General features: G+C 42.4%; 1 protein-coding gene and 1 long non-coding RNA gene across 2 annotated transcripts; one reads left to right on the forward strand and one right to left on the reverse strand.

Moving 5' to 3' along the window:
- Window positions 1–2254: 2254 nt before the first annotated feature.
- Window positions 2255–11776, reverse strand: LOC136635230 (mucosal pentraxin-like). The gene is given in 4 exon segments (XM_066610381.1): window positions 2255–2400; window positions 2403–2852; window positions 11038–11162; window positions 11769–11776. Coding segments are annotated over 4 exon segments (729 nt in total).
- A 15-nt stretch (window positions 11777–11791) lies between these two features.
- LOC136635104 (uncharacterized) lies at window positions 11792–15868 on the forward strand. Its single transcript, XR_010793377.1, has 3 exons — window positions 11792–11871; window positions 13727–13942; window positions 15535–15868. It is a non-coding gene; the product is annotated as an uncharacterized lncRNA (long non-coding RNA).
- Window positions 15869–24447: the final 8579 nt, after the last annotated feature.

Below are 24447 nucleotides of genomic sequence, written 5' to 3' on the forward strand. Positions count from 1 at the left end.
AAATTCTGTTCCTGAAACCAAATATCAGAGAGAGCAGAAAATAAAGCCTGGCACTAGTAAAAGCTATTTAAGCATAATCACTAAATGCCTGAGTAGGACTGGGATACCAGACTGGGACTAAAGGGGCACACTAGATGCCTCCCCTGTACCTGGTCATGTCATTCCTGTTTTCATTCCTATGCCATGATCCCACAACTGAGGCTTTGTGATCCTCATTGGGTTTGGAGCCCCAAGGCTGAAGAACACTGCTTTGGAACAAAAGGACATAAGAAAAGCCCCACTGGAGCAAGATAAAGTCCCATCTAGTCCAGCTTCCTGTATCTCACAGTGGCCCACCAAATGCCCCGAAAGCGCAGAAGACAACACGATTGCCTTTACTGAATCCCTTGAAACAGGATGGGTTAGGCAGTTGGCCTGTTTAACTAGCTATTTACAAGGTCTCAATTTCATTGAGCTTTATGACTCCTGGCATTGTGCTTTTAGCTTCCATGCAGGTCCTGACCTCACCCTTCTGTGGTGAGGCCCATGGCCCATTCGGCCCATGGCTGAATTCTAACAGTTGAATGCTTTGATGTCGCACAGCAAAACAGAATGATGTGTCACAGCAAAACATTTTCCAAATAAGTGGTGCTACAAGGCTGGGGGTGATCCAAGGTTGGGGTGGGGTGGGTGCTACAAGGCTATAAGAGGTGTTTACAAGGCTGGGGTGGGGGGGTGGATACAGTTATGCTGACACCTTCAGACATATGAAGCAGGAATGTTTCCTGTTGAAACTTTTCTCTCAGGATCTTATGCCCACGTTAGACTAATTAGCTTCCCTTCTTCCTTCAAAAAAAAATGTAGTTCTTGCAGACAGCACCACTGGAACCCCCTTCCACCAAAGTAGCTTTGCATATTCAATCAGCCAAGGTGCTTCTTCCTCCCAGTTCCATTCAGCAGTTTCTCCAGCCATAGCAGAGCAAGCAGATGACCTTGGCTGTCAGCTGCTCCTGGGTCAGTCAGTCAGGCCTCTCTCTTCTACTCCCACACCCTCAGACAATGACTCTTTCCCTTTTATTTTTAAGGCCCTTGTTATTTTTATTTATTTCTCATTTTTCAGTTTTATTTTATTTTATTTATTTTATTTTATTTATTTCTCATTTTTTCAGTACCCTTCCTCCAAAGGTTGGTGTACACAGCTACTCCCCTCCTTTTGTCCTCACAACAAACCATGTGAGGCTGAAAGTGACCCAGGAAGGTCACCCAGGAAGCGTAATGGCTGCAGGGGATTTTGAACTTGGGTCTTCCAGGTCAGTCCACCTCCCAAACCACATTGGCACCATCCCTATAGTCATTGCAAGCCAAAGTTTTAACCCTATACTGTCAACACTGCTGACACCATGCCCTGCCTCCTTGGGAGAATCTTCCACAATTCCACTACAGGGATCAATGTTGCTTTCTGGCTTGTGTTTCTGCTTCATGGGAAAGACTGTTCAGCCATAATGCTGCTTTGGGAGTCTGTACCACATACTGGGGACATAACTCTGGAATGTGAGGATTGTGTTTGCAGCACTGCTTGTTAAGCATACCATCCTGCAAAAACAAAATATGCCTCTCTGTCATCTCCTGGACTGAGGACTCTCTACTGACAAGTGATTGCATTTAAAACTGCTCCTGGGGGGGCACCCACAATCCTTTCAGAGCAACATAAAAGAAGCCTTTGAGGAGCTTGCCCTTCTGGGACTCACGATAAGCACATGCGATGCATTACATCAGGGTAACATCACATAATGGTTCTTGCAATCTTTCTTTCCCAGGCAGAACTGGAGAGGCTAACTGCAGGCTGGTTTAACCTTGCATTTGGGGGCTGACATAAGAGGAGACTCTTGTGTAAAACAACTGCAATGGTGTGAAGCTCTTCCTTTGGGCCGCCATGTATGCCCTTGTGCATTGCACTAATCACGATGGGAATAGTAAGTTTGCAGGATTGAGAGCACTGTTGAGTTTTGTAGTGATTGTGAGGCCTGGAGCAGGGACACTCTGAAGTGAAGGGCACTTGTGAATAATTGCAGGCTTTCCAGGTAGACAATTGTGATGCTTGAGAGAACTTGGAGGGCGTTGCAAGCAGCCCTGGCAGCTGAAAGACCTAGTTGTGGACAACACCAGGCAGAATTTAACCTTGCAATGGATGGCTGGCAGAGAGGATGCAGGTAGTCTGCAGTTCATGTGGATTCTTCACCCTCCCCAACCCTTGAGGCCAGAGGATGGGGAAGGTTCAAAGAGCAAACACTTTCCTCCTAGTTAGCATGTAGAACCAGTAACAGAGAAGTGGCTTGCAAGTTCTTCCAACCCAGAGGACAGAAAGAAAGTGGTGGGCTGACATCATCTTGTAAAGCGAAAGGAGGAAGTTCCACATGTAAGCTCTCCCGAGAAGGAGTTATAAGAATCAAATGAACCCCCATAGTGGTCTTGTTCCTGGCCTAAAAGAATGAATGCACTGTTTCCAACTGTGTACCCTTGCTTCAAACTCTTCCTTGGCCACGGTTTCCCGTTCATCCAGAATTTGACAATTCCTGTGGCCGATTCCCACCCAAAGCACACGTGTTCCCCGTTAATGGGATCCTCGGTGACTTTGAATGGCACATAATCTCCCCCGATGTAGAAATGGTATTCTCCAACTTTGGGCTTAAAGATAAGGATCTCATTGTCCTCAGACTGTGTGGCATAAGAGAAAAGGCCATAGGGTCGCGTCAGCTCAGTGTAGGATCTCAAACAGATGGTGAAGTTCTTCAGAGGCTCCTCTGGAGGGGGTTTTAGAAGGACATAGGCCTCACTGGTCTCCTTGTGGAAAATAAAGACCTTTCTGGTTAGATCTGTGAACAGAGAAAATGGGAGGTTGCCATCATTTATCCTAGCAAGGCTTTTCCAACTACAGAAATTCAACAGGTAAAGAGTGTAAATTTTCCCACTCCCTATGAACGTTGTGTTTGATGAGGAGCAATTGGAACAGCAAAGAACCCTATTTGAACACATGCAAGCAGACTCGAGAACCTCAAAGCATCCACCAATGTTGTGTATCCAGTCCTACCCCCTTACCGCAGGGTGAGGCAATCAGCAGTGAGTTATTTCTGGGTCACCTGGAAAGGCTTCACCAGCAACAGAGCTTCCCACATAACTGCTGTTACCAACCTCACCCTTGAAGGCAGCCTCACCCTTGCCCCCTTAGGGCAGGGGTCTCCAAACCCTGGCGAGGAGGCCAGATGCAGAACATGGCAAGCCTCTATCTGGTCCACGGCCAACCTCTTGTCCCCTCTGTCCCACTCAACTGAACATGACCATATTTGTGCTCTGATTTGTCTGGATGGTGTTCTGAGGGTTAGAGTGGTTGAAGGAATGAGCCCATTCATTCAATTATTCACATCTAATAATAATAAATCTCTTATTTATTTAAATTTAAATATTTAAATTTTTTTGCCAGCCCTCAAAACTATGCCAGATATTTGATGTGTCCATCTGGCCAAAGGGTTTGGAGATCCCTGCTTTAGGGGAAGACTGTTGGCTGCAGCTCCAGAGTGGTCCTGAAGATGGCAGAGTTACCTTAGAAATATCTTAGAATTTACCATTTGATAAACCCAGCAAACATTGCTTTCATCCACCAGTATTGTTGAATGCTTTTTTAAGTCTCCCTGGTCCTCTGGATGACTCTTGTCATTGCTCCCAGCCTTCTGGAGCTCCTGCTTTGCCAGGTTTCATATGTTTCTTTCAGACACAAAGAGGCAAATTCATGATACAGATCAATTCGTTGTAACCACAAGGTAAATTATCTGTGTGTGCAGCATGCCTTCTGCTCATGGTAGCTCAACAGCCGTAATCCTGCCAATTCAAGTTGCTGGATTCACTCTTGGATGTCAAAGAATGATGGTGATATGGGGGGTATATTGCGATAGGAGTCTTTCTTGCTCATCTGCTCCCTCCATTTCAGTTTCTTTGTTGTTCATACCTTGGTCTACTTAATCTGGAATGTGCTTTAACTGGTAGAAAGTGGAACATTAATTCTGGAGTTGGCCCTTGTTCCATTTAGTGCAACTTTGCAACCATTTCATCACATTGGATCCTCCCTTCACTAATGCAACTTGTATGGATTAATAATGCCTCCAAAAAGACTAACCTGATGTGACCATTCCACTGTTCAGATGCACGTATCTGTCTCGCTATCTGAAACCTTTATTGGCATATCAACACAACACAATTAACACTTATACTTTACAATTGTTGCAACAACTTGAATTGCATTGCAATTGTCACAACAACAACCCTACAATTTAAACAAATACCAGAATTATTTAAATTCTGACATTATTTTAAGAATAAATAACCAGCAATAGCTGCGGTTAAAGAGTCACAAAACATCACTCATGAACCTGGAGAGGGTAATATCAGGGGTTAGGTCAAAAGAAATCCAGGAATTTAAATAATGATAATGAATGTCAAGATGAATTGGACAAAAAAAGAGTGTTGGTGGCAACCTTCAGTCTCAAGAGACTATGAGCTCTGAAAGGTGGTTTTGGAACATCGTCTAGTGTGGCTGAAAATGCCAATTCCGGAGTGACAAACCCTTCCACACCGGGAGCAAGTGCAGTCTGTCCCTGGACTGTCTCCCTGGCTATGGGCCTTCCTTCTTTGCCTCTTAGCCTCCGTCTGTTGGCCAAGTGTCTCTTCAAACTGGGAAAGGCCATGCTGCACAGCCTGCCTCCAAGCGGGCCACTCAGAGGCCAGGGTTTCCCACCTGTTGAGGTCCACTCCTAAGGCCTTCAGATCCCTCTTGCAGATGTCCTTGTATCACAGCTGTGGTCTCCCTGTAGGGCACTTTCCTTGCACGAGATCTCCATAGAGGAGATCCTTTGGAATCCGGCCATCATCCATTCTCACGACATGACCGAGCCAACGCAGGCGTCTCTGTTTCAGCAGTGCATACATGCTAGGGATTCCAGGACTGTGTTGTTTGGAACTTTGTCCTGCCAGGTGATACCGAGAATGCGTCAGAGGCAGCGCATGTGGAATGCGTTCAGTTTCTTCTCCTGCTGTGAGCGAAGAATCCATGACTCGCTGCAGTACAGAAGTGTACTCAGGATGCAAGCTCTGTAGACCTGGATCTTGGTATGTTCCGTCAGCTTCTTGTTGGACCATACTCTCTTTGCCAGTCTGGAAAACATGGTAGCTGCTTTACCGATGCGTTTGTTTAGTTCGGTATCGAGAGAAAGAGTGTCAGAGATCATTGAGCCAAGGTACACAAAGTCATGGAGAACCTCCAGTTCATGCGCAGGGATTGTAATGCAGGGAGGTGAATCCACATCCTGAACCATGACCTGTGTTTTCTTCAGGCTGATTGTCAGTCCAAAATCTTGGCAGGCCTTGCTAAAACGATCCATGAGCTGCTGGAGATCTTTAGCAGAGTGGGTAGTGACAGCTGCATCGTTGGCAAAGAGGAAGTCACAAAGACATTTCAGCTGGACTTTGCTCTCAGTCTGGAGAGGTTGAAGAGTTTTCCGTCTGATCTGGTCTGGAGATTAGATGCCTTCTGTTGTGGTTCCAAAGGCATGCCTCAGCAGGACAGCAAAGAAAATCCCAAACAAGGTTGGTGCAAGAACACAACCCTGCTTCACGCTGCTTCGGATGTCAAAGGGGTCTGATGTGGAGCCATCGAAGACAACAGTGCCCTTCATGTCCTTGTGGAAGGATCTGATGATGCTGAGGAGCCTGGGTGGATATCCAATCTTGGGGAGAATCTTGAAGAGGCCGTCTCTGCTGACCATGTTGTATGCTGCTTGAGCTCTCCTCTTTTCCTCAATGACTGGTGTCAACTGCTCAGAGTGGGCTTCAAACCAGTCTGCTGTCTTGTTGGTCTTCTTGCCAAATATGGATAAGGCGTTGTTGTAAACGGCACTCTTGAAATGTTCCCATCTGTTGGATGCATTTGCATTGACCAGGCCTGGAAGAGATTCCTCAAGCGCGCATGCAAATTCCTCCACCTTTCTCTGATCCAAGGTAGTGCTGGTATCAATGCGAGGTCTTCCTTCCTTTTTCATGTGGTACAGTCGCTTTGTTTCCAATTTTACTCTGCTGCACACCAGGGAATGGTGGGTGTCGCAAGCTGCACCCTGATAGCTGCGCGTGATCTTGATGCTGGGAAGGCTGGAGCGTCTGGTGAGGATCAGGTCTAGCTGGTGCCAGTGCTTTGATCTTAGGTGTCTCCAGGAGACTCTATGTTGGGGCTTTGTGTTGAAGAATGTGTTGCTGACACATAGATCGTGAAGACAGCAAAACTCTAGCAGGCGTTGGCCATTTTCGTTCATCCTCCCAGTGCCAAACTGACCTAAGCAAGTGGGCCACGAACTGTTATCAGCACCAACTCTAGCATTGAAATCGCCAAGGATGAACAATGGCTCTTTTACAGGAATCTTCTTGATAGTGGTGGCCAGGTCATCATAGACTCTGTCTTTGGCTTCTGCTGGAGATGACAGAGTCGGTGCATAAGCACTGATGAGAGTGACAGGTCCTGCTGATAACTGGAGCTGCAGGGACAAAATTCTTTCACTTCCCACAGTAGGTGGGATGTTGGATTTCAGCAGGGTATTTCTGACCACAAAGCCAACACCATGTTCCCTGGTTTTGTTTGGTGGTTTTCCCTGCCAGAAAAATGAGAAACTTCTCTCCTTGACAGATCCGGAATCTGGCAGCCTAGTCTCTTGAAGAGCGACGATGTCCCTCTGCAGTCTGCTCAGCTCCATGTCGAAAAACAGCTGTTTTCCGTGCGTCGTCTATTTCTTGCAGGTCATCAGAGAAGTCAGGTGTCATTGTCCTTACGTTCCAGGTGCCCAGCTTTAGGGCAGGAGTTTTCAGTTTTTTATTGCATGGTGCAGAGTTGTTGATCCGCTTGTCAGTTTTCACCCTAAACCCCACGCACCCCATGAGGTTAACGGACCGTGGCGAGGCAACACCTTACTGGCTGGAGACTGCCCAGCTTAAGGCGTGTGGTAGCTGCCCAATAAGATGCAATGATCTCTCCCACTGTCAGAAGCAGCCCCTGGCATCACGCTCTATGCCAATTGAGCGAAGACTTAAAACCGGTAACTGCTGCTTCCCGTGTTGTGCCGACACCATATGGTGAAGTTGGAGTGTCCTCTCCAGTGTGCGAAGCCTGGGTAATGAAGGTATGGAGGACAGGCTGTTACACATGCAGCAAATCCCTCCTCTCCATGTCGCTGGAATGATCCAATGGAAAGGTAGAAGCCAATACGGTTGGTTCCATTGGCATTGCAGGAGTTGCCAGAGCGTGACTGTGTACAGCCACAAACTGCCTCAGGGACTCCAGCTCCTGATTTTGCCTCGAGGTTGACTCCTGAAGCCTTTTCCACAACTGGATGTAGCCACAAGGCAGTGGAGGTTTGAGATCAGGCTCATCTATCCGTTTGTCTCATCACTGCCTTCAAAAAAGGCACTTTCTGATCACTGCCATCAAAGGTATATGAGACAAAAAATCAGGTGACTCATGACAAAAGAGACAGAGCCTTTTCTCCTGTAGAATGTTAAAAAAACGGCCAGAATGAACTGCCAAGGGGAAAATGTTAAAACGAGCTAACATAAAGGCTCGCCTATGTAACGGGTTGGTTAATGTATAAAAATAATTTGATACATGATTAAAAGATGGGACCAAGCCAAAAAAAAGAGGGGAACAAATGGGATTAAGATTAATACTTAAATAATTAAATTCAAATGCTAAGAGCTTGTCTTTTATCAATGAATATGCTCTTGTAAGACTCAAATCTGCCAAGGATTCTAAAGGGAGATCAAGAGAAACAAGTTTATTTTCTATCAACCGAAACCAAGGAGAAGAATAAGAATCATTTAACAAATCATATAAAAAGGAACCTGAATGAGAGTTTTAAAACCATTTAAGCCAAAATTTAAAGGTATTAACCAGGCTGTAGTTGTTGGAAAATGAATACCTAATTCTAGGATAATTGTGGATACACGAATTAAATTTGGGATCCCTAGAATTCTGCGAAAAAAAGATGTTGCAATCTGGTCAATATCCTTATTAATTGCTTTAATCCAAATTGGAACACCATAAAACAAATGGGAAAGAATTTTGGACTGAAAGATCTGGATAGCAGTGGCAACATACTGATTACCTTCATTGTAAAAAATTTCTAATATTGCTTTAAGTTGGGGGGAAAGAGACAAAATTATAGCTTTCTTATGAAGAGACCAAGAAAGTTTGTAATGAAAAATAAGACCTAACTATTTATAAGACTGGACTTGTTTATATAAGTTTGGACCTATCGTCCATGTTATAGGGGACAAGAACGGGAAAACACCATAATTTGAGTTTTGTTCAAATTAATTGTTAGGTCATTACAGTACTTTATTGTTAGGTCTTAACAATACTTAATTGTTACTTTATTGTTACTTTATTGTTTAGGTCTTTATTTAGGTTACTTTATTGTTTAGGTTACTTTATTGTTTAGTACTTTATTGTTAGGTCTTAATTAGTACTTAATTGTTAGGTCATTACAGTACTCCTGAAATGTAGCCAAGATACAGCGAAGTCCCGATTTAGTTAAGGATAATAGTATTGCATCATCTGCATATAAAAGAGTAAAGACGGACCCCATTTAAGACCGGAGTAGAATGAATAGAAGAAGAAAGAAAAGGTAAATCGGATAAAAATAAATTAAATAATAAAGGAGCAAGACTACAACCCTGGCGAACACCATTGTGAATAGAGAATCTGTCAGTGAGAGTATTAGAATTTGGAATTCGAACCTGACAAAAAATCTGGGAATGTAATTGGCGTAAGAAAAATAATAAGCGTAGATCTATTCCCCATTTGAGTAGTTTCGACCATAATAGGTCTCTGTTCATGGAATCAAAAGCACCTTGGAGATCAACAAAGGCAACAAAAAGGTTAGCTTTATTATAAATGAAATACTTCTCAGCAAAATGAGTCAATGTAAAAATATGATCAAGGTTAGAAGCTCCTGCCTGAAAACCAATGTTCCTTTCCAGTGAGGTTTTTAGAGATTGCCCAGGAAGAGAGTTTTGTTAAAAGATACTTTGGATACAATTTCCCAATATTACATAATAAACTTATTGGGCAATAATCTGAAGGTAATGAAGGGAAACCAGGCATCGCGAAAACGATCGGTGGAATTAACCAAAGTAAAAAAAGTTGCAAGTGGTTCAGTCCACCATTTGGGATTATTAGTCAGTCTCATTCAAAATGTTATCGGGCCCAGGAGCTTTACCGGGTTTTAAATAGAATTAACTCATGTAACTCGGGCCCAGGAGCTTTACCGGGTTTTAAATAGAATTAACTCATGTTTTTCATCAGGGGAAACTGGAGGCCATTCCAGAAGATCCTGTGGAACATTATTAGAGGAATAAATTGGAGTCAGATATGAAAATTTTTTGAAAAAAAATCAACCCAGTAGCTGAAGAAATAGATGGAAACAAATTTGAGATTGAGCTGGTTGATCTGGAAACTAAAACCAGAAGGCCTTATGGATATGAGATAATTGCAGAATATAATTGATCCCACTTACACAGGGCAAACTGATGTCTTTTCTCATCAAATAAATCATCATGATCTGCGCAAATAACATCTTAAAAACGATTGGATAAAATTGGATGAGAGCGAATGAAAAAAAAAAAGGGAGCGTATTTGTTTCTTTAGTTGCCACCAGTCAGCATCAAACCAAGAATTATGATTAGAAGGAGCCCTGGATGGCTGAGAGGGACCAGAGGAACTAAGAAAATTAACTAGAGAATCAGTTAAAGCAGTATAAAGCATCACTTATAGCTGAAGATGGTGAAGCAAGGGAAAAAAGATTACTAATAAGAACAGTAGTCTCTGGGAGACGAGTCCACTGAGAAAAAGCTTGCTGTGAAATAGAAGACCATTATAAGAACAACTGGGGTTAACAGAAAGTGAAGAAGAATGAGGGACGTCATGGGGAAAAGAAAATGTTAATATGTGGAAGATGATCTCCCTCAGAACGATGGCCCACTGAGAAGTCAGAGAGAAAAGGTAAGAGATCAGGGGAAACAAGGGCATAATCAATAAAGGGCCTCTCACTGAAAAATGGGTAAACTCTCCTGAAGAATCTTTACCTCTATAGGTAACATTTAATATAACTACTTTAGCAGACGCACATAGATCAATAAAGGAAGCAGGATAGCTATTAAAAGATAAATCTTTGGGAAATGAAACCAAGGGGGGATTTGGTCATCCGTTAACCAATTCATGTGTTGAGAGAGTGCATTATTACTGGGGCACCCTAGTAATATTAATTCTAGTATTAACTACCCCTACAGAGCAGAAGGAAAAGCTTTTGAATTATCCTCTATAAGTTTTTCAAGAGATTCCCATAGATTGGAAAGAGTCATAGCAGCAGGGGGGATATACACATTAAACAACAAAATCTTAAAAAAATTATCTGTAAAAGAAAAATTTGAAAGTACACAGATTGAGTTGGAATATGAGAAAAGGAAAAAGATAATGATAACTTTACAAAACAGCAGAGTCCAACACGTGGACATCCCAAAATGTTGGTTTTGAAAGCAGGTAAATGATAGGAAACATAACCAGGGATGGTTGGAGAAGACAAAGACCATGTCTCCTGAAATAAAATTACATCAAAAGTTTTCAGATAACAGATAACAGTTTATGAGGACATAAACTTCTCTAGTTTGTTTCAAAGAAGGTAATGATGGCTCAAAGTCGGGACTTGACGGAGACAAAGCTCTTTTACGCCTCATTTGGGAAGATTAATTAACCGTAGTTATACAAACAGTTGAGCCCTGCAAACGGAAATGGTGGCCAGATAACATCAACGGAAAACAATCTCAAGGACGAAGCATAACAGACTTGCACATTTGAAGTCTATAAAGCAAAAAAAAAGTGCTGGGAAGAAGTTCCTTAGTTCATGAGTAATCAAAAATAGGACAAAAAACTCTCTAATTTGGCAGGGAAAATATAAAACAGAGTACTGTTACCGGAACTCCAGTGTCCTGTGGCTTGGACTCTCCCACATGACCCCCTGGTGCACGTATATCCAGCAGCAAAAATATTAAACTGATGTGATGATTCATCACATTCATGAACTTCTGTTGAAAAATATCTTCAATATTCGGAAGCAATGAATACAATCTGGGCAGCAAGCAACAAGAACTCTTCCAACTCTGATGTTCTATGGCACCTGTCTGGCAGCAGACACGTTTTTCACTTCATTCCTACTGAGCCTTCTCACCACTGGTCCTTTGGAAAACATTTCAAAATCAGCACCTGTTACTCCCAACTACACCCCAGCCCATTAGATACTTTGTAACAGTTTTAATGACCAGGTGAGAAGCTCTACATTGTAAACAAATTCGGTGCTTGGCCCAACCTTGAACTTCTGCCTTCCTGTGGCACTAACCTTCCTGTGCAAAGGTCAGGAACAGACTAGCAAAGACAAGGAAAGAAATCCTTGGGACAGCTTGTAGACCTGATGAGAAGCAGGGTTGTTGAAATGTAGGGCAAACTGAAAATAGCATAGCTGCTATGCATACAAGATAGGAGGGTGATGTCTAAATTTATCCCTGCTGGAGGGGGGAGGAGGCATGGCTTTTCTAGTACTGAACTAACAATTCTCAGTTTCTAAGGATGGCAGGACAATCTCATTAACTCCTTCCTGCATACATCCATTTGAGAATTGAACTTTGATCCATGTTTCAGTATGCATTACCTCTCCATTTCCTCAGGATCTCCAAGCTGTCCGACTGAGCAGGGAGCAACTTGCCAAAAGATGCCATGGAGGAAAATAAAAGGCCTGAAATCCACTCAAGTAAGTAAGTTATCATAGTGTCATGACTTCTAAACTGTGATTGACATTTCCTGTACCCATCTGTCTAATCTCCATTAGGGATATCTAAGCTAAATGCTATCACAGCATACTGTAGCAAAGAGAACATAAGAACAGCCCCACTGGATCAGTGGTACATCTAGTGCAGCTTCCTGTATCTCACAGCAGCCCACCAAATGCCTCAGGGAGCACACAAGATAAAAAGAGATCTGCATCCTGGTGCCCTCCCTTGCATCTGGCATTAAATGATAGCCACCTGTCAGAAAGCTGTCAGTGGTTGCTTGTACTAAGCAGGGGATTGGGCTAGATGACCCATTGGGGATGGGCTAGATGACCTCCAACACTTTCACATTCTATTAGCTCAATGAGAAACAGCCGATCTTCCTGCTAGCTGTTGTCATTTCTGGGTCCCAATCTAAGGCTCTCACCCAAAGCAATGGAGGCAGCAGCAGCACACTTTTTTGCTGGAATTAGAGCCCCCCCCTTCTCCATGAATTGAAATTAGGCATGAAGCCAGTACCACTTTCATTCATCTTTTAAGGTGGTACTTAAAAGTACCATCTTTTAAGGTGGTACTTAAAAGTACCACTTTTCATTCATAGGTCTTTTAAGAAATATAAAGCATAACAGGCAGGTTGTGACACTGCAGGTGTCTCTGAGAGGATGCGGGCAAGTCTGACAGTATTACATAGCAGATTCTAAACTTCTTGACTGGGCAGGGGTCTCAAGGACAGCTTATAGGAAGAGCAGGAGAAGGATGGAAGGAAGGAAGGATAAGGAGAAGAGAAAGACACAGAAAGAAGAGATGGGTAAAAAATAAAAATATTAGGGGGCACGTGTCCATAGAGTTTTTAAAGCTGATTCATGTTCATGCTCACTGTCACTCTAGCCTGTGGATCATGGCAGTTAAGGAGACTGACTATTGGAGGAAAATCATTGCTGGATTAGATGACAGGAAGAGGCCATTCAACTTGAACTAGGATTTGCCAAACATGTTTGCTTGTGCAAACTTGATTTGCAATGTGTTTTGAAAGCATTTTATTGAAAAGCCAAGTCAAATAGAGTCTCCAGAAAGCACTGGCCAAGCCCAGGCAGGAGTTCAGTCAAAGAAAAGTTAGTGGATAGGCACATCCTTTGGTTGTTCCTGATTGATAGGACAGGATTGGGAAACAGGACGATCATTTTATCTGGACCCAACAGATTTATGTACTATGCTGTAAAATTTGTCACTCGTCCTGAGAATTTTATGATGGGGGATTGGTGTAGGAGTCAGGGGGTTAGATAGATGTAGGTTCCTTCCATTATTTTATGACCACCCGCTCAATGTGGGAATGTGTGGGTGTTCCAGTTGCAAAGCTTGTGCTCCCAGGAGGCACTCTGTGGGGAGAGGCACTTAAGGATTTGAATCTGAAGCATTCAGCATTTAGATTCAGCACTCCCTAAGACCAGAATCAGGGGCCATCATCAGGGGCCATCCTCATCCAACATGAGTGGCATAGGGATGGGGGTGTTACATGAAAATCCCCTTTTAGCCTTTTATTTGTGACTTTCTATCTGATTATGTATTTTGGACTAAAATATCATGCAGATTAAGCCTTAGAACACAGGCCACAATCACAAGCTTACACAACCTCCACCTCCCTGTGATTACACATTATAGGAGGCAGTCTGACAATTAAATCCACCTCCCTATGGTCACACATTATCATTGTTCAAGTGTCTCCATTTACTGTAGTCACTGTATTTTTTTTAACCCAATCACTGCTTAAGGACTGTATGCAAACCTGAACTGCCTTCTGTGAGTTGCTGATTCATTGTTCTGTTTATGTTCTCCCATCTAGGAATCCAGCCATGAGACCCCATTTAATTTTGCTGATAAGGGACATCTTGACTCCAAATATCCTGCTGAGTGGTAGTAAGCAAGCTACAATCCAGCTCAGCTCTGTCTGAAAACCCCTTTTTAAAAGAGGGCTTACTGCCACATGCTCTCCCTCCAAGTAAAAACACATCTGTACAACAGGGTCCTTGTGTCAGGGTCCCTCTGCTCTACAGGACAGGTAACTATCTTGCACCTGAAACTCTTTCCCTTCTTCCCTTCTCTCTCCAACTTTAACTCGGTTTGGCAGATCAGGGACCCCTAAAATCCTTCCCTACAACCTTTCCCTTTTCTTCCTCGGATGCACCAAATACTTACATGTAATCACCATAAAAGCTAGGTACACTAGATTCAAGTACTAGGACCACGAAACATACACTTATTTTTCCATGAGCATTATGTTTACTTTAGTGATTTTGTAATAAAACTATAATCTATTAAAATTTCTCTCTCTCAGTCTCCTCTTTAAGCTAAAGGGAATTTTTCTGCATTACGCCATCTTGTTATCCAGCCTGCGATCCTAAGGTTCCAATAAGGGCAGTAAAATAATTCACCTAAACTAAATAGCCCTTTTGGTAACAGTGGACTCTTGTTTCAAGGGATGTCCAGAGATGCCAAAATGTTAAACAAGGGTTTCATTGCAAGGAACATCCCACTACTTTGTCTAAAGTAGTGGTTTCCAACCTTTAGGAGCCTATGGACCAGGGATGTCCAAAGTTTTTGGCAGGAGGGCCACATCGTCTCTCTGACACACAGAGAGACACACAGTGTCAGGGGCCAGGGAAAAAAAGAATTAATTTACATTTAAAATTTGAACAAATTTACATAAGTTTACAAAAATGAAAAAGATGAAGATATTAATGAATGAAGGTCTTACAATAGCTCAAGGCCTATAAAAGGTTGCTGCTGCTACTGCATCACAGACATGAAACAGCAGCAGTGGAAGGAGCACTCATCCCACAGCTCACGTGAGAGGTCAAACAGTCACACTCACGTGAGAGGTCACACTCACGCAGAGAGCAGTTGTGTCAGGCCAGTGTGGGCTCCAACAAATCTCCGGAGGGTCAGAGTCTCATTGGAGACTGTGGGCTCCCTTAGGGCCGCATTGAGAGGCCTTGAGGGCTGCAAGTGGACCACTGAGGAAACACTGGAATTGTCTGGGATCGTATGCAAACCCACCACACACAAAAATGACAGTTCAATTTGGCAATCTTTCGTGAGTCCATAGAAAGGCCTGCTGCTCTCTCTGGTGGGTATTTGCTTTATCAAAGTTAAGATCAGTTTATTTTGTTGAAAATATTTTAGGCACTCCAAGATTAGCCATTTTAAGACCAATTTTTGTGCATGCTAATGGAAGTATGTCATCTGCATCTAGTGGTAGAATCTATGGTACTATATTCTAGTGCATTCTAGTTGCAGAAATAATTGTCCACTTTTAGGAGGGTTGGCATCTACTGAACTTATACTCAGAGAGGCGTAGAGGGGCCTAGTCATTTAAAAACAGATTTAAAAAGGTTGGGGTGAACACACAGTCTTGCTTTATTTACGCCAGCTTTAAATTGGGTTAATCTCTAGAATTTAATAGGAGCTACTGGTATTTTGTATTTTCTACTTTGATACCTTGAAGGTATTGATCTTCATTGGTGGTCTTTCCAATTTGGCCCACAGTTGCGCCATTTTGGGCTAGTGTGACTGTTGTCTAATGGTCCCTAAATGGCTTGGAATATTATCTTGACTTGCAAATAACTGGTTTACCTGGGTTTCTTTTGACAGGATCCAGTGCCTGATTCGATGATTCGAACTCCATCTGTTTGGTGGATGACATGACCTGCCCATCTTCTGCTTTGTGGAAGCCATTGTACTTGTGCAGGTTGCAGAGCCTGGAAACTTGCTGGACTGCTTGACTTTTGAGATCGTGTTGCCGTTGCATTTGGCAGTTTCTCCCAAAGAGCCACAAAATCTCCACAGGAAAAACAAAGCTGAGCATTCCAAAGTTTATATTCCAAAATTTAAATAAACCTCACTAAATTCGATGAGACTTACCCCCCTAAGATGTGAGTGTATCTAATTTGTTTGGAACTACATGACTGTAATTTTGGTTTAAGGAGAAGCCTAATAAAATAAAAATGCTTTTTCTTGCCATGATTTAAGGAAGCAAAAATCCCTTTTCCTTTTTAATTCTCTGTTCACTTGTTCTGACATTCAAGCTTGGGAGTGTATTTTTGATTTAAAATGAATCTGTTCAGTTTAGTTTCATTTATCATATTACTAATTAGCCTGACAGATGGAAATTCCAGCTTCTTTTCACAGACAATGCTTTGAAGCCTGAACCTTATCTTTTCCTTGATGGTTTACTAAGATACATTCCTTTGCTGATTTATAGCCTGCGCTTCCTACATCAGACTGAGACCAGAGAAAAGCTTTTGGTTCTGAACATATAAACATTGCATTTTTCCTATTTCTTAATATTTGTTTGTGAAATGCTAAACACATATAGGCTTTTTAAACATTTGAACATTTTCCCTATTAAGCTGCTAAGCTAATAATATATTTTAATTGCATAGCATAATCACTTGCTAAGTTTAATTTTAAACATATACATAAAGGGCAGGCTTTTATGGCCTTGCCTCACTAGAATGAAAAGTATCCTGTGTGTACCAAAACTTGCTTCTGCAGCAGCTGTAGCCCCACAGATGTGTCCCTGAGCATTCACTCCTTCATGGTAAGCAGCTCCACAAGCCAAAAAGCTACTGTAGCAGTCCAGTTTCCTCCCAGATTTGACACTGTGTAAAGGACTATCATGTATGCATTCCTTGGTCCAGCATGTATGGCTTGCCAATAACTGCAGCCATACTCTTGTGGTAGTGTCTGCAGCATCCCGTGTGGGCAACAAGTCTGAGTAGATAGGGAAATGTAAGATCTCAGGAAGTTTCTGGACCCCCTTCTTTGGCTCCTGTGCTCCCAGGGACACTCATGAAGGCCTCCTCAAGGTAAGGGAATATTTGTTCCTTTACCTTGGAGCTGCATTGCTCTTATGTCAGTGCTGGAAAGTGGTTTAGGATTGCGCCCTGTGGTTACAATCCTAACCGACTATCCAGCACTGAGGTAAGGGCAATGCATCCCTGACACAAGGGAACAAACATTCCCTTACCTTAAGGAGGCCTCCATGAGTGTCCCTGAACTGCAGGATGCAGCACATGCCCCACTGACACAGCTAAGCCAGTGCTGGAAAGTTGGTTACGATTGCGCCCTCAGGCCCCAACTGTAAGATGTGATACATGCCCCATTGACACAGCTATATCAGGGCTGGAAAGTGGGTTAGGGCCTAAAAGAGGTATTCTAAACCAGTGAGAATGACCTATGAGTAGATGTAGGCTTTCATACATGGATCCTATGCTAGATGGTACCAAAGTAAAAGCACAGCACTGCCAGGGTTTGTGGGTTAATATACAAGCCAGAGAAGAATCTTTGCAGAAAATATTACTGGCTTTATAAGGCCACCAGCCATTAAGAACAGTCCAAGTTCATAACCCACAACTGTTAATTATGAATGTCAGCGCCATTATTTCTTAAAATACACTTGTGGAGATTTTTTTTAAGGCATATAATCTTGAATATCCATAAACCCAAGCCTTTGAACCTTGCTATGGAACTTTCCCCCATTCCCATGAAACTTGGAATGGCACCCTGATAAGATCTGCTGAATAGGGAGTGCAATATCTAGCTTTTTGGAATCTGAGACATAACGTGGAGGCTGGTAATTTAGTTAATGCACTTTTATGAGATGCTTTATATTTGAAGAGTTTTTTTTATTTCTGAATTATTCTGCTATACAATACAATATCATCCTTTTTAAAAAAATTCACCTTGTTGAATGATAAACACACAATGAGTAGCCCATTTCGCGACTCTTGCAACACTGGATGGCTAACCCCAGTTAACAGTGGAATAACTACATTATGAGCCGCTGGGCTCCCCAGTTGCTCTAAACAAAAGGAGTAGGACTGTGGTTTAATGGGTAGTGCACATGCTTTGCATACAAAGTCTCAGGCTCAATCCCTGGCATCTCCATGTATATGGAGTATATATTTTATCTGGCGTAATAGCCAGGCAGAGCCCTGGGACTCTGGGCAGTGATGTTTATGCTTGTGTTGTGTTATCTTTGTATATTTCTGTTTTGTTTTGTTCTTTCTCTGTATTTTGTGCCAATAAAGGTCTTACTGAACTGAACTGAAGTAGGCTGTCTACAAGCAACAGGTTTACAGTTACCTCACATTTACGAAAGTGATATTTACCAGCTATTAAGATAAGAAACTGGTTTAATATTATTATTATTTACAAATGAAATGTCTTGAAACCCCCAGTTCACCTCAGGTTTAAATCAATCACTCACATGACTCAAAGGTAATTGGTTCTATTGTAAATCCCTTGTAACAGCACATCAGAAGGAGAGCCTTTTCTGTTGGTGAATTCCTATGCTGTTTTAGCAATTACCAAGGGTTTGAATTATTCAGCAATAATTTTGTATAACAAACGAAGTTACGAATTCTTTAATTACAGCAGGGAAGTGCGTGTGCATATGAGAGGGAACTGAATTATTCACCATTTATCATCTCCAGAAGCGACTATTAAGACAGATTACTCCTGGGACCAGCCAGACCTCTTTTGGAAGGTATTAAATTATTGATTCTTGCTGATTTACCTCTTTTTGCCAGATCAAAGCGTATATCAATCTTTATTGTGGAAATCAAAATTCCTATATGATAGCAGGACACAAAGAAACCATACTGGATCATAAACGGAATGATCCAGTTTATGAATCAAGGAATTTTCAGGCACACAACCAGGATTGGAAAGGTTGATGGATGCAAAAAAAATTGTGTCTGATGGGGGGGGCAAATGATGATTTTCATTTTCTTGCTATTTTCTCCATACAGATCACAGTTTCTGAGAGAGGTGGAATTAGGTTCACAAACTATACCATCTATATAATTATAAAAATTATAAATATAATTATAAAAATACACCCTTAGATTAGAAAACACAGAAGACTGCTTTCTGCACTTCTAACTTTAGTAAACTGAAATCTGTGAAAAAATAAAACCATTTTCACACACCTCTTCTTGACACCTACCTAATGTTGCCTCAGGTGGATTGCCCTAGTCCTCCTTTTGATTGCAATAGGAAACAGGGAACAAAGAGGTGGAGAATGATGGGGGCTACAATCTCTCTGAGCATTACAGAACTACTTTGGTTGCAGCTACCATCGCAGCTGGATGGGTGTTCAAACTGATCCTAGGGAAAGTGTACACAATAGGGGAACAAAAAAAACAGCTAGAAGAACTTTCAGAGAAAGCAGAGGGCAACTGATGTTGAGGGCAACTCTGTCACCCCATCAGCATAATTTGTCTTGCACAATTTGTGGAGCAGCCTGAGTACATTTACCTTGTTGAAGGAAGGGGCAAATGGTGATGGAGATGGCAGATGAGACGAAAGAGGTGCTTGTCCAGGGATTGCATTCATCAGGTCCACTTGCACACTTTGAATCTGCTGCCAGCACCTGAGCAATGGATGGTACTATAGAGATGATATACACATGGTGGAGGGAGAACATAAGAGTGGTGGAGGGTCTGGGATGGATGTAAGCACTGCATTGTGACCTGTCTGGTGTTACAGTAGAGGAAGTAGGTGTGGTGAGAATGATGTACACCAATGAAATGTAGCCAGGAGGTCATGGAGGCCAAATTTAGGCTGCTTAGAAAGAAGCTTAAAGCCAGGGCCTAAAGGGTAGCAAAAGTGCTGCATGTTTCACATGCAGGATCAACTAGGCAAGCCAAGATCTCAAGGCCGGGGGTCTCAATGCATGGATGAGATGGATGGTGTTGGGGGGAGTGTGTTCAGATTTTATAGGCACTGGGGAACTTTGGTATAACCAGAGCATGTACTGGAGAGACTAAAATGGAACTGCTGGCACATAACATTAAAAAGATGACAGAGAAGATTTTAAACTAACCCTAGGGGGAAAACAAAAAGGAGCCAAGGTGCAAGATGTTCAAATCCCTATGGAATGAAAAACAGAAGGTTAGAGAACAACAAGACAGAGATAGACTAAGAGTAGATGTGGAAGCATGATGAGAAACAAGAGTGCAATGATAAGGGAGCACATAAACAGCCTATCTTGGGTGGGGACGTCTGTATACGTATTTTTATGTAATACCTGAAGTCGGCAGAGAGGAAGTTTGGCGAAATGTGGAGAACCATTGTGATACCACGATCCCAGGCTTATAAACTCTATAGGAGGGACAAATGTGGTTGTGAGATTGAAGGCATAAATCTCTGCATTTGAGGATGACCGTGAAATGAAATAGATCAGGGAGGTGTCACGGAGGGACAGGGTCATAATCATTGGGGACTTTAATTATCATATTGACAAATCATGAAAGAAAGTCCAGATTTCTTGACTGTGGCAAACCCAGGGGGCTGGTGGGGATTGGTTTGGTTGTCATAAGAGGCAACTAAACAGCAACCAGGTAGATGGGACTCATTTGCCTGGGAAGGCAGCTCATCTGAGAGGAAATTTCTGATCCCAAACCTCCACTGCCTTGTGGCCTCATCCAGTTGTAGAAAAGCCTTCAGGAGTCAACCTCAAGGCAAATCCAGATCTGGAGTCGCTGAGGCAGTTCATGGCCAAACACAGTAACGATCTGGCAACTCCTGCAACGCCACTGGAATCAACCGTATTGGGGTCTGCCTTTCCATTTGACCATTTCAGGGATATGGTGAGGGGGAATTTGCTGCATGGGTAGCAGCCATAACTATTTTCCCCTGGCTTTGCGCACGCTGTTCCAGATCATTCAGATCGCAATACCATAGTCTTCTAAGACTGATGGATGCCAACTGTAAGAACAACTTAAACTAGATCAAATGTCAATGTCCAGTTTGCCCAGCCATTCGACAGACTTAAGTATTTGCTCTCAGTCTGCAGCCAAAGAACCCGCAATCACAATGTACCAGCTTCCACAAACATCATGTAGTGATCCTGTTCAAGGTTTTCCAGTGCTGACAAGATAAGTTGAAACCTGACACCTTAGGTGTAGGATCATCTACCCGTTTCAAGGCTTCCTGGGTCAATCGATTGATACAAGAGGAAGATCAGCATGTGGGTGATTTTTCTGTATTCGTTCACTAAAGCCTCTTGTCTCCCTAGGGCTGGTGGTGCTGTGTGGCTCAAAGCAGAAAGCCAACAGAGAGGAGTGGGTAGAATAATGATCCTCATGGTTTCATTTGATCTGGCATAAATCTTGCTGATATGACAGCTGTTAAGCCATAGTGGAGCACAGTATTCTGCTGCGGAGATCAATCCTAATGCTGATGTTTGAGAGCTGAAGCTCCCCATTTTGTTCTTATACTGTTGTCCTGGTATTGATTTTTAGCAAACGTGTTCTCAGGGTGTGTCTTACAAGATAGTCCAGATATTTTGGATGGAGATTGTGAGGGTTTTTATTTAGATAGACTTTTAGGGCTGCATTTTTGTTAAGGTAGAGGCACGCTTTGCTGATTAACCTGCAGCTAACCCAGGATCTTGAGGTCTTCTGAGAAGAGTCCTTCCAACACCTTCATATGTTTTCCCTGCACAGCTAGAGCCAAGTTGTAGGCATATCCAAATTTATGTCCCCTTGTTACTGGCAAGTTGAGATGTACAGATTAGGCTACCTCAGATGCAAGGGATGCAGGTCTGTTTTCCTGGTGTGCTAGACCAAGTTGGGACTTTGATGTGATCCTTTGGTGTTTTTTTTACAGAATTGGATCTCCGTTATAGTCATCATTGCATGAAGAATCAAGGAATCCCATTCTTTTATTAAACTTCAAAAACATTTATTGGCATATTAGGAGTTTATAAGAATAAATATAATAAAATAAATACAGCTTACAAGAAGATAACTCCTGACTTTATCCTTAGAAACTGCTGCTAAAAATTCCACCACCAAGGTAATGGGAGGGGAATAATCAACAAGGGAAGCAGGAAGGGAAGAAAGAAAAGGGTCAAGTAAATGAAACCTGAGACTGTGATGAGCATATATGTGGCTGAACAAAATAGACATAATCTATTTTGATGTGGGGTTTTAGAAAATCTCCAACAAGGCATGCCTTTCTGAAACAATAAACAGCCTTCATAGCCTTCCACCTTTCAGTGTCTTGCTTATTTGGTCTCAGCGGCAGTCTACCAACTTGCTCTGCCCTTTGGGTTGGGGTACGACACTAGCAAACAGCTCTAGATCATGATCCAAATGTGTTGGCAGGAGGGCCACATCATCTCTCTGACACTGTATCAGAGGCTGGGGAAAAAAATTAATTTTACATTTCAAATTTGAATAAATATATTAGAGATAGAACTTGTATGAATGAATGAAGGCCTTGCAATAGCTCAAGCCCTTATGCCTTGCACAAAGCAAGGCCAACCTTTCCATTGCTGCCTCACAGATGTGAAACAGCAAGCAGGTGGAGGGAGCCCTTGGCCCACCTGATCTCTTGGTCATGCAAGCGATGGCAAAGAGCAGTTGCATCTGGCCTTGCTCAAGAGCAGTTGGCAACCTTGAGTCTCGAAAGACTATGGTATAAGTCTACAGTACCAGGTATTCCCAGGCGATCTCCATCCAAGTACTGACCCTGCTTAGCTTCCAAGATCGGGCCTGGGCAGGGCAACAGTTGGTAGGGCAGTGCAAGCTCCAGCAATTCCCCAGACAGCCAGAGGCTTATTGGGGCTCCCTGAAAGTCGCATTGGGAGTTTTCAAGGGCTGCACGGGGCCCCTGAGCCACATTTTTGAATGACTTGTAAGGACCCACTGCAAGAGGGTCCCACTGCAAGAGATCCATCTAAATGCTTGACAATACAGCACTTAGATGGATCCAAATTAGTTAGGCAGCTTTTGTGTATATAGGGCAGTCAATATAGCTTCCCAAGTTTCTGCAGACATGGATAAGAAAAGTCTGTTTGCTTTCATTTGGCCCCTCTCCAAGCTCAGATTCTTGCACCCTCTGTTTTTGCCACTAGGTGACACTGTGGAGCCACAAGTTATGCGAGGTCACCTCTTCCCCATCCGGAGATAAGAATTGGGTGGCTTTTTTTGTCTTGCTTTCACTGCTAGCAGGCCTAAAGTGCATCTACTGAGTGCGCTTTGAAAATCTCTTTGGCATTAAGATTTTCCTCCTTTTTTTGAACCTAATTATGCTCTCCCTCTGTACCTAGCAGGCTACTGGTTTATTTAGCTGCAAAGAAGTGCTGAGTACACATCCTGTTATTCCTGGAGATCACATCTTCTGGAAAGCCACTTGTCCAGTTGTGGATGCCATACTTCAAAGCATGTGGCCAAACTTTAGCTCATAAAACATATGCAGGTATTTGGCATGTAATGTGTGAACTTTGGACAAATATTTTGGCTGAGCATCACTTTATAAAAGGTAAATAAATTTTTTTTTGAAGTTTTCACTATACCCAGTGTTACCTGGTATAACTGCAAGTCCACTGGATTAAAATAATTTTATTGTTCATGTTGAATAAATATATTTAAAGTTTTTAATGCTTCTTAAATATGGTACCTCTCAAACAACTCTCTTATATGTTGTGCTTACATTTAAGCAAGTTTGGTGACTCCTGTATTATTGCATAATATTATAATGCAATATTATAATTATATATATAATATTTCTATAATATTTATTACCGATTATTTATTAATAAAATTATTTACATATTTTATATATATAATATTTGCTAGCAAGGCAAGCTCCTGGAGATTTGTGCTCACGTGCTTGGAACCTTTGCAAGTCCTCAGCCTGTCTCAGGAGGTACTTGTTCATTCCTAACACCCAGCTTTGTTCATGTTCAACACTCCCTTTGTTCTTGTTCAACATGTTCATGTACTGCCCTCACATATCAGTAACCAGTGGCATTTTCCAACCACTTACTCCATAGCTTGGCTTTGCCACACTTCTGCTTACACCAACATCCTCTGCTTGTTTTATGGCTGTAATAAAAGTTATAGCATCTTCACCAGGTGATCTGCTACTATTTTATTTCTTTATTAAACTCCCATTCCTGTTTTATTATGGAGCATGACAGATGGCCCCCCTGCAGGTCAGGGAAACAATTAATGTGATGGGTAACTGTCCAGGGGGGGAGAAGCGGGGGGTCATCAATCTTCAAGGAAACAGAAAATCTCCAGTGGGGATGAGGCTGTTTATAGGTGTACTTTGTTTATGATTTTTAACAGGAAATGGGTTTTGTTCTGCTTCCCAGGAAGCCATTGAGGGGGACATTAATTCACAGCGAGGAACCAGGTAGACTGAACAGCTTTCAAAATGGAAGCTGACCACCAATGTTTGCTTGTTAGAGAATGTTCAAGAAGTGGAGCCACTTGGCTCCAGGCTAGGATGATGTAGAGGGGATTTGGTGTAGTTGGCTATTTAGGGCTGTAGAGCAGGGTTAGAAGTAGAAATGGAGCTTTTGGTGAAGATGAATAGGCTTAGTAGAAAGAGGATGTGGCAGGTTGTGGCTGTGGCTGAGAGTTATGGTTATTTTTCATTTTTCAATTACTGATTAGCTTATTAGAGGCATTAGCCCATTTGGGTTCCATTAGGAGAGTTAGGTTCATACAGCCATTCTGTCTGCACACAAATGGCACATTT

The sequence above is a fragment of the Tiliqua scincoides genome, chromosome 15 (assembly GCF_035046505.1).
Source record: "Tiliqua scincoides isolate rTilSci1 chromosome 15, rTilSci1.hap2, whole genome shotgun sequence".
Taxonomy (NCBI): domain Eukaryota; kingdom Metazoa; phylum Chordata; class Lepidosauria; order Squamata; family Scincidae; genus Tiliqua; species Tiliqua scincoides.